Here is a 10,989-nt window from a genome sequence, read left to right on the forward strand (position 1 = left end):
TCATTACGATAAAACAAAAAGAGCAATAACAGAAAAGGATGCACAGCATAGGTTATCGGACGGGGAAGTCCCATCAGAAGGCATCGCTAAGTATTGCTCCCATGCATCTGATCTCACCATCCTCCTCTCACTCTTTCTATCCGTGGACAAATGCATCTCTATTTGAGATATCAAGAAAATGTGCCAGAGCAGCAGGACCTATCATCTACTTCAACAAAATAAAATTATAACAACAATGATATTATTGATTTGCACCTGAAACCTAAAATCACATCTATTCAATAATTATCAACTTTCTATGTTCAAGTGACCATTGAATGGATTAGGCAGGTTATCTATCACCCATGGAGATTCTTTGACAATGGTGTCCTCCTATTTATCTTACAAAATAGATAATTGGATGCCCAAGCGTGCACTAAGGCAAAGCAAATATACAAGACAAAATTAATTGCTTCTCAGATACCCATCTATCAAGCCATCACCCACACTATGTATCTTTAGAATTCAATAAGCAGATCTAATCAAGAATCAATAAGAAGAGATTTATTGAACCATCTTGAATTTATTAATTACAGATAAATTGAACATTACTAGTTAGCTCTAGCACAAACATGTACAAAGCCTCACGACTCTAATCAGCACCTGAGTCAATTACAGGCTAAAATGAGATTAAATGGTCAAAATGCAGGAAAGGTGTTTACTCAAAATGAAAAACCAATTTATAAAACAAAATTGCTGACACCACTCCTTAAACTACCAATTTTGGTTCTTCCACCACATGACCTTGAGGTGTAGTAAACTTCAAGCTTCTAGCAACTTCAAAAAAGTGTGCAACAGCTTCTTCTGGTGTACCAACAAGAACACCATGCCCAAGATTAAGAATATGTCCCCTCGGCCCAGCACATCTCACAACTCTGAAAAAGGTAAAACAAATAAATGAAATCCAATTAAGAATTTTGAAACTCATCTTTAGTTTTAGTTTTAGTTAAGCACGACAAAATGCAAGATCCATGAGCCAATGCAGTTTATGAACATAAAATGGTAGTCCTATTTTATCCAATGTTTTCTCTTACATCATATACCAATATGAGCTATATGATCATAGTGCCTGGACAGATATCTCAAGCATGGTTTGGAAGTAATAGAACACCTTATTCTTGAGTTAGCAATCATCAATTGCACTGTTCCTGACACACTTGCATGCAACCAATTTGTAAAGAAGCTAATTCAAGTAATCCATAATTACAAATCCAATTAAATGTCACTAAGTATATTAACTAGAGGATAACTTTCTATAAATTGAATTCAAGGAACAACAAATTCACTCAAGACAAGTTTCCATGAACTGAAAGCCAAGGCTCAATCTAAAGTAATCGAGTAGTCGTGAAGGTTCAATCAATATGATGTTAGGCTACAGACAACAATCAAGCATGTCTTGGCTCATGAATATTGAAACTCCAAGTATGAGCGCAACGGTAAAGTATGAATTGGAGAGAATGAGCATCAGATATTTTTTTAATTCATCTCACAAACCTTTGAATTTCATCAGTCAATGCTGGAAGTGGTGAAAATAAGTAAGCAGGGTCCACATTTCCTTGTACACTGATCCCACTCCCCAGACGCTTCCTTCCATCTGCCAAATCCACAGTCCAGTCCAGCCCAATCACATCGACTCCAGTTCCCTTCATACGCTCTAGAAGGCCACCATTTCCATTGATGTAAAGAACCAATGGCGTTTCAGGGCATTTATTCCTGACTGTACTGACTATCTGCAATTTCAGAAAGGCTAAATAGTTAAAAGACTCAAAACAACACAGAAGACATTTCTATATATGCATAAAGTATATAACTATAAATATATAACATGTATAGCAGTTTTTCTGTAACCAAAAGGACAAGGCAGTACTGAAATAATTTTGAGATTGCTGCACTATATTTTGTCAATTTAGAAGCCAAGTTGTCCTATAGAGTGTTAATGTATGGGGTAAAACAGACTGTGATTCATAACTGGTTAGGATAAAGGTAAAAGATAATCTCAACCAAATTAATAGAATCAGATCCAACTGACCTCTTCAATATATGGCTTTGACCAACGATCCCACATGTCAGGAGGTAGCTGTCCACCCCACGAGTCAAATATTTGTATGCAATGAGCCCCAGACTCAACTTGAAAAACAATGTAGTCAGATATCGCCTTTGTCAGATGTGAGAGGAGAGCCCTTAACACTTGTGGTGCTGTATGGCACATGCTCTTTATGTTTGTATATGTACGAGTTGTACCCCCTTCCACTATATAGGTAGCTATTGTCCAAGGCGCTCCTACAAAACCCAAAACTGCAGCACGCCCCTCAACCTGCATAAGACATTAAGATATTGATTCAGAAAAGCAAGTTGATACAATCTATTTTGCCCCAGAAGTAGAACAACAACAACAACAACACTGATCTGAGATTTTTTACCTGATAAATAGATATTTAAAAGGAAGGAATTACCTCGTTGCGTAATATCCTAAGCGAGTCTCCCACAAACTGAAGTTTCTCTAATTCAATCGGATGCAAAGCCTTCAAACCTTCTTCAGAACGAATTGGAGATTGAATAACAGGGCCCCTCACTTCTTCTATGTCAAACGGCACACCAAATGCAGGTAGAGGTGTAAGTATGTCGGAGAAAATAATGACACCATCAGGATGAAAAGCTTCCCAAGGCTGCAAAGAAATTTCCACAATGAGATCTGTCGTCTCTGACCTCTCTCTAAAGGATGGATATTTCTCTGCAAGCTTTCTGTAAACAGCCATATACCTTCCTGCTTGACGCATCATCCATGCCGGAGGCCTACTTACTGGTTCTCCTTTCGCAGCCTTTACCAACAATGGATCTGATATGAATCAAATGACAACGTTATTAAAAAAAAAATGATAATAAAATTTTAGGTCAGGAATAAAAATGGAGCACTTAATTATAACAATTTTTTGTTAACAATTTCTCATTATAGTTTAAGCATTTTCTATAATTATCACTACACGAGGCTTAAATTTTAATAATAAATTCCAAATTGGAAATGCATTGATTTTAAGTAATTCAGATTTTGCTTCAACTATCCTAACCAAAATTGTTGATGAACTGGATTCCCGCTAAAAAAAAATCAAGATTCAACAAAAGGAGTTGATTTGAGTAAACTCGCAGTGTATTTAAGAGCTTGAAAATTGCAAAGAGAAATGATACAGTCAAGTACCAGAAGAAGAGGAGGAGGATGAGCAGGCGATGTGGAATCTTCGGGGAGAAGATTTATATTTTGTAGAGTGATTAAACCCTAGCTGTACGGACACGATTGAAGAGGTTCTCCATGTTAAGCAACTGCACGCACTGCAGCAATTTACAAAATAAGCTGATGAATTGGGAGAGCTTAAGAAGTAGAATACTTTGAAATTCAAACTTAAGAAGTAATAATAATAATGAAGGAATGAAGAAGATAACACCTTTTACCTGGTAAGAGAAGCAGAGTTCATTATTTCGTTTGTGAAGGAGGAGGAGAGTTCCGTTATCTGTCTTTCCTTTCCTTTTTATTTTTTATTTTTTCTTCTTAACAAGTCTTCTTCTATCAGTGAGACAGGGGGTGGAAGGAGTGGTTTTGACGATTGATTTGTTTTCAGTCAGCTCAATCAATGGCTGTGATCTTGCCACGCCTGTTGAATGATTAGAGTAAAACTGGCCCCTTTGTAAATATAGGGTCCAGGTCCACCATCAACATGTTATTAGGTAATAATTAATCTTAATTTTAAAATTAAGTTATGATAATAACGTTGTTAGATGCATCGTGGAAGGGGTCTCTGATTGAAATACTGTTTGTTTAGAATTTAATTAAAAAATATATTTTTTTATGTTTCTTAGTAATTTAAAAAAATAATAATAATAATAATACATTATTTTAAGCCTTTTACTCCCTCACACACAATCTTCCCGATATGAAAAGGCTGCCCAACAATGGTGGGCTTTAACGTGAAGCCCATGAAGCACGAGCCTTCAATGCTTTCTAGGCTTCTAGCTACGTGCTTTGCTTCGTACAAGTTCTAGAGCAATGTTTCCTTCCACTGAAATTTATCTAATAGTGTAAAGCAGTTGCCTAAAATAGCAACATAAAATATTTGAGGGCCAAGTTTATTGCAATTCGAAACTCAAGTGGCAAAATTACTTTTGGAAAAATTCGCGTTCGTCATGCGTTTCGAGAAGATGATTGCTGTGCAAAATGATTCACCAATACTATAGATGATCTTGTTTCTTTGTTATTAGCTAATACGGATGGGGGAGCTCTACCTCCTAGATTAGTTGTTTGTTTATTACCAAAAATAAATGAAAAATTAGATGCACTTGTAAAGTAATTTGTAGAGACTAATGAAAAATAAAAGTTTATTATTGTGATAATTAAATTATTTTTTACTTAGAAATATATTAGTTAAAGTAGATGGGATAACTCTGCCTTCTAGAATAGTTATTTGTTTATTATCAAAAAAAATTGCAAAATTACAGACTCGGGTAAAGTTATTTGCACAGACTAATGAAGAATAATAGTCTATTTATTATTGTGATAATAATTATTTTTTACTTTGCAGAGACTAATGAAGAATAATAATCAACAACAACTCTAAGCACAGTTTAAACCACTCACCAGCCACCATCAACAAATTGAACTGGAACCTAGAAGTGGAGCCATTAACGAAACAGCTTCATTCCACATCGCCTTCCCCCTGAAGCTCAACAATGACACGAGGCAGCTCCCAAACACAGAGAAGCTACACAAACAACCAAGTCCAACTCACAAGAGAAGAGTGAAAACACATTACTCCAATCGATATTGGATTGGCTCTTCATGTATAGTGTATTTCCCTTCTCTTTTGCAATTCTTTGTAATTGTAATTATAATGCAATTGTATTTGTAGTTTTCAAGATCATTTTCCATTGAAAACTTGTGCAAAATACTTAGCTAATTCCATGCGTCTAACTAAAAAAATCATTTATTTTTCGAACTTTTTGATCATATTCATTCCCGAACCACTCACATATAAAGCGCATTTTACTAAGATAAATAATGTATTTATATGCAAACCCAGAGCAACTCAATTTTAACATCAATCCAATCACCATTCATGTTTTTTTTTCTTCTTATTATCAATGAATAAATCTCTTTACTTGCACAACTTAGATGAAAGGCGAAGAAGACCCTCTTCGGCAGAGGTATGAGCCATCAGTGAGATACGACATTGAAATTATTCTTTTAAACTCAAGAGTTTACATGGAGTGATGATACCTAGTAACACTTGGAATTTTTGTCATGAGTTTTCCAAATTAATCCACGAGGACTCGAGATATAAAGTCCGAATATGAAAAACTGAGCATAACAGTTTTATATGCATGAATTTGGCATTGTAATTAGAGAATATTATTATCCATAAGGGAAAAAGAAAGAACAGAAAAAACTTTCCATGGCCATTTATCATCTGTACATAGCTTGTATACAGTTTTAATGAAGTTTCTTTATAAATCGTTTTCCTAACAAAAACTAAGTGCTTCCTGCCTGCTCTCGGACTTGTTTTCTTTGCGCACGCTTCTTACAGGGCCATAAAAAATTCACTAGCCAGGAGAAATTTCTTCTCAGAGGTCTGACATTTCTACTTTTTTTTCTTCTGGCAAAACTTGTAATTAGTTAGTTATGTACATATATTCTGAAGAAAATAGAAGGACGCAGAAGAAATTATCTCAGTTATCATACAGCATATAAAAGGGTACAATGCTGAAGAAAGAAAATGATTTACAAATTCAGTTAAGAGAACGGTTTAAAACTGACAATTGACCTGAGTCTCCGTTCAATAAGAACACTTCTAGAGGAACATATGGAGAGTCCAATGATGATCCAAACCTGTATGTTGGTTGCAGTAATTTACTACCCTTGGCACATTGAATTGTTAGCAGACGTGGTCCAGTTCTCATCTGCCAGACCTGCATACAATGATTGGCCAATGAGAATAACTTCAACCAAGTCCATATCTCAAGTACCACGTAACTTGCAATTTCCAGACCAAAGTACACTGTCAAGGCAAAATGTAGTTTTTGTACACATTATAATCTAGGAAGTGAAAGGCTATATTCCAGCCAGAATGAACAATCAAGTAAACTAGAAGCATTGGACTTCTAAACACATAATACACACTGCAACAACACCTCCAAACCCTGATATGGGGTCACATATCCATGGAAGATGAATTTCTTCAGTTCAAATCAGACCTTGCAGTGATGAATGGAAGAATATCAGCCAAAGTTGTAGATAATGGAAGCATCTTCTGATAAATTTTATTTAGTCACAGCTTGCATGCTATGTTAGATGGATCCATAAAAAGCATTTGCTTGACTAAACAAACATAGAGGCCAATAAAGAAATTCTTTGAGAAAATCAATAGCAAGGTCAAGCAGTCTCCCATATCAAATACAGGAAAACAAGACTATTGTCCTCTCCATTAGCTGCATGACTCAGACGCCAACTGATCAGCTGAATTTGAAATGTAATGCACATTTGACAGGTAATTATCATGGCAATATAAATGATCTCACGAGGGAGAATTGGAATTAGTGCTCCCATTTCCACCTTGCCAACAAACAGGAAGAGATTTTCCAGCACCCAAAAATCTAAAATTTAATCAAATCTAGTCACCTCTTTCAATTCTCTTTTCCAGCCTTTCTATCAAATTTATGAGCAAGCTAACCATGTTTCATCTGATCACTTCTTATCAATCCCTTAAAGTGCAAATGCACATTGGTCATTTAACAATTGTGTCTGTATATCTCAGTCAGGAAACAAGGACTATAAACCATCACATTGCTTTTTCTAGTTATAGCTTAAGCCAATAAACCAGATGTAGCACCAAGAAGAGAGAAAAAAACCTTTTACATTTACAATTTATCAAGAACACTATACTATGATGAGAAAAAAATTTAAAGTACTAAAATTAAGGAAACCTACACTCATCCACCAAGTAGGATGAACACGAAAAAAGGAATACCTCAATGATCCCTTTCCGAGGTGCATGAATTGCTAGACAGAGGCAATAATCACTCTTTGATGGTTCATGGTGAGAGGAACTTGCCCCCGCACTGTTCATGCTAACTAGCATCTCCATAAACAGACAGTTAGCATCACGATATCCCTAAGAAGAGAACGAAGTCCAGCGTTAGACTGGAGAGATGTTGCCCTTTTAATATATTAAAATTTATGTATGCTGAGAGTAAACCTTCCATAGTCGCACAACCACCAGTGCCTGAGTGTCTAATAACAATATACGACCAAGTGAATCTGTAATTGCAGCCAATGTTCCACTAGGTGATAATGTGAGCTTCTCACCTTTCCTTGGGTGATCCTTCAAACATGTTAAGGGAGAAGCTGTCACAAAATTATGGAACAAACAATTTAATTCATCAAAAAACAAAAAAGAAAACAGAAAGCCATTTAAGAGGATTTTTTTTTATCAGAGCATGCAAAGATGGTCTTTCTTTATTAAAAAAAAAAATGCTAGTTGACAATTACATGACCATATTTCATTGAACTCCCATCCACTTAAGCCTTGATCCCAAACTAGAATAAGAGGTCAGTCAAAACGACCTGCCTTCCTTGTTCAGTTGTGCTATCAACAAAACAAAGTGAAGAATAGTTTTTGTAGGAAATAAAAGATTATAAGCAAGAAAAGCATTGGCATTTTATGCATATTGGAAGGTGGCGAAGTGTGACCGAATAACATAATACGAATGACAATAACTTTTTTCATCTAATCACGCATGCTTTGTTAGAAGAGCTTGACACTACATCATCATAATTCATCAAGGGAAAAGCATCTTCCTTTAAAGTTAGAGCTACTCTCTCACACTACAGATTCAGCATAGAACATTACACAAAAAAAGGTAAAGCAGGATGTTGAAACATATAATTTACAAATGTTTTCTACTTATAAATACCTTGAGTGAACATCATGTCAAAGCTAAAACGCAACTAAAACAGAATCAACTTGCATTACCTTTAGCAAATGATTGAGGTTTTACTTCCGGCTTTTTGGTTGGCGTTCGTTCACTCCGCCATATCATTTTAGAAACAGAAGATATAGTTGAGAATGCTGCGGGCATAACTTTTGACAAAATAGCTCCCACCAAAGACCTGCTTCTGTCTTCTGAAAGCCTTTAGCAGGTAGAAATTAAATTTGGTCATCATAAAATTGCAAAGAAAATCGATCTGAAAATTGGAAGTAACAAATCAACAGGACAGTGAGGTGCAAAACACAGCACAAACCTATAAGCTGAAATCACAGCATCCTCTCCAATTGTGACTGCACGATAGTAACGTTGACTTGACTGTCCAACAATAAAAGCAGCTGAATTCAAATACCAGAAGTAATTGATAAATCACCAGTAACATTACATTGTAATGTAAAACTAACAGGAAGAAGAACTGAACACAAGACCCGAAAAAGAAGAGCAGTATGTTCCATAAACAAATCTTAGAAGCCCACATGATCATAACACAACACTCAAAGCCACTAATAAAGAAGAGATCTTGGATCCAGTCCTAAGGCATAAACTCAACCAATGGGAACGGCTACTCAAGAAAATACCAATAAGTTCATCAGTATAAGAAACCCATGTGATCACCTGAATTTCCATTAGCGGAGGAGGCATTATTCCAGTGATAGCTGCATCAGCACACAACCCAAATTTATCAACACTCCACAACTGATGAGGCAATCTCTTAAAACCATTTCCTAGCTCCTCGAAATCTCTCCTTTTCGACTTTTCATCCCAGAAATGCGAATTCGTTTCTTGAAACCACTCTTGCAATATATTCTACATTAGAAACAATACAAAATTTACCAAAAAAATAAAACACCACCACCCTCATACCTAACTAATTGCAAAATTAACAACATCAAAATAAAAACAATGCCAACACTAATACCCGAATATCAGCGCCATCGAAACGCGCAATGACGCCAGGAATAACAACCGAAACCTCCTCACTGGACCCCTCATGACTACTCATCATATCCTTCTTAGTTCCACGGACTCTTAATTTCAATATACGCCCAGGATACACCAACTGTTAAAATTAAATAAATTTATCATCAAAACGATCAAACAGAATTTAAGAGAGAAGATGGATTAGCTATTTGGACAGACCTGTCTATGAATTAAAAGACCATCCAATGAATAAACCATGAAATACCCACGTGAAGTGCCAACTGCGATCACTTTAATCTCGTCAAACACTAGCCATTCTAGAGCGGAAATGATTTCCGATTCGATCGGGGACAGCTCGGGTCGGATCTTGATACGGGGCCCATCGTCCCACCCGGTGATTAAAATTAAAGACCGATTTGCAAGAGCAAGAGAGTGAGTGTCTAGAGCGCATAGAAGGTTCGGGTTTTCAACGAGCCATCCTTCCTTGCCTGCACCGAGGTCGGTTAGCTCCTCGCTGGCTATGCAGCCGAGCTCCGTCGTGTGACTTCGCTTGGACGTCATGTCTTTCGACTTTTTGGAGTGGTGATGTGTTGCTGTGTTGGATTGCTTGCAATCTTTGGAAAGAAGGGAAGAGGAACGAGAAATGATGCGAAGGATAAAGTGTATTTGGATAGTATAGTTTTAGCAGTTTTTCATTTGGGCCTTATTTCAGGATCCCTCCACGAGGTGGTGAATGTTTTGCTTAGAATTAGAAGGCTACGGCGAAAAAAAAAAATTAATAATCATCGTAAATAACATGTTAGTGTGTGGTCGAATTAAAAAAAAAAAAAAAACTAGATAATGTGGTTAAAAATCTTATTGCATTATTTCAAGAAAATGACAAAAGAGAGATGTGCATATATATATTAAACATAACAGTGATTAGTAAATACAGATATGAGTTATGTTACAGGTCAAAAAACAATTCTTTAATATAATAAAAACTATATTGTTCATGGAAATTTATATGATGTTGTTATTAAACTCGTGGTAAGTCAGACTTGAAACTTTTCAATTTGATTCCTTACCTGATTTTTGTTTAAAATTAAATTGTATAAATATTTGAATTGTATAGATATTGACTCAGTATGACTTGATCATATTAATAATAACCATAGTAAATAACATGTTAGTGTGTGGTCGAATTAAAAACAAATTCTAGATAATGTGGTTAAAAATCTATATATATATATAACAGTGATTAGTATATATATATATATAACAGTGATTAGTAAATACAGATATGAGAAACTTTAACATAATAAAAACTATATTGTTCATGGAAAATTATATGATGTTGTTATTAAACTCGATGTGGCAAGTCAGTCTTAAAATTTTTCAATTTGATTTCTTACTTAGTTCTTGTTTAAATTGAATTGTATAAATATTGATTCAGTATAACTTGATCGATTGTTTTTGTTTAAAAATAACTTAATTAATCAGTAAAAAAGAATCAAATAAAAAATTGATAAAAAAATAAAATTGATAAAAATAGAGATTTTAACTCAATTTTTTATTTAACCCGAGTTATAAGTAAAACCATTTAAAAATTGTTTTAACATCGATTATCATGTTCATCCCTCACAAGATTCATCCTTACTTGCAAGCAGGCATGCAAATTAATTAACCATATGGTAATAGATTCATAGAGAATAGTTACACAGTGAAAGACAATACAGATTCAATGTTAAATTAAAGGATTATTGGATAGATTTCCATAAAAATTAAATTTAAGGACTTTATTAAACTTTTAATAAGCTAATTTGATTTAATCATGGGCTAAATTAAAGGTTTAATTAAATTTAAGAATTGATTTGGGTCAAATTAAATGAATTATTTAAGTACAAGGACTTAATTAGACTTTTAATGGGTCAAATTAATTTTATTGAGGATTTGATTGGTGAAAATTAAGTTTGAAAGCTTGATTTGGGCTTAATTAGGAATAATAGAATTTTAGTGCAC

The 10,989-nt window shown here is 34.9% G+C and overlaps 2 protein-coding genes across 3 annotated transcripts; both read right to left on the reverse strand.

The window, feature by feature from the left end:
* Nucleotides 1-518: 518 nt before the first annotated feature.
* Nucleotides 519-3,605, reverse strand: LOC133690568 (uroporphyrinogen decarboxylase 1, chloroplastic). Of its 2 annotated transcripts, none has more exons than XM_062110794.1 (6): nt 3,484-3,605; nt 3,233-3,363; nt 2,493-2,875; nt 2,069-2,353; nt 1,534-1,769; nt 519-914 (listed from the first exon to the last, which is right to left on the reverse strand). In XM_062110794.1, the coding sequence occupies exons 1-6, from the start codon at nt 3,504-3,506 to the stop codon at nt 749-751; spliced, it is 1,224 nt and encodes a 407-aa protein (XP_061966778.1). In that variant the 5' UTR covers nt 3,507-3,605; the 3' UTR covers nt 519-748. The 2 variants fall into 2 exon arrangements, with proteins under 2 accessions (XP_061966778.1, XP_061966785.1); XM_062110801.1 differs by having other exon boundaries at nt 3,477-3,585.
* Nucleotides 3,606-5,459: 1,854 nt separating this feature from the next.
* On the reverse strand, nt 5,460-9,700 carry LOC133688894 (uncharacterized). Its single transcript, XM_062108539.1, has 8 exons — nt 9,208-9,700; nt 8,987-9,127; nt 8,683-8,874; nt 8,324-8,385; nt 8,055-8,212; nt 7,278-7,426; nt 7,050-7,193; nt 5,460-5,991 (listed from the first exon to the last, which is right to left on the reverse strand). The coding sequence occupies exons 1-8, from the start codon at nt 9,547-9,549 to the stop codon at nt 5,812-5,814; spliced, it is 1,368 nt and encodes a 455-aa protein (XP_061964523.1). The 5' UTR covers nt 9,550-9,700; the 3' UTR covers nt 5,460-5,811.
* Nucleotides 9,701-10,989: the final 1,289 nt, after the last annotated feature.

Source organism: Populus nigra, chromosome 1 (assembly GCF_951802175.1).
Source record: "Populus nigra chromosome 1, ddPopNigr1.1, whole genome shotgun sequence".
In the NCBI taxonomy this organism is placed as follows: domain Eukaryota; kingdom Viridiplantae; phylum Streptophyta; class Magnoliopsida; order Malpighiales; family Salicaceae; genus Populus; species Populus nigra.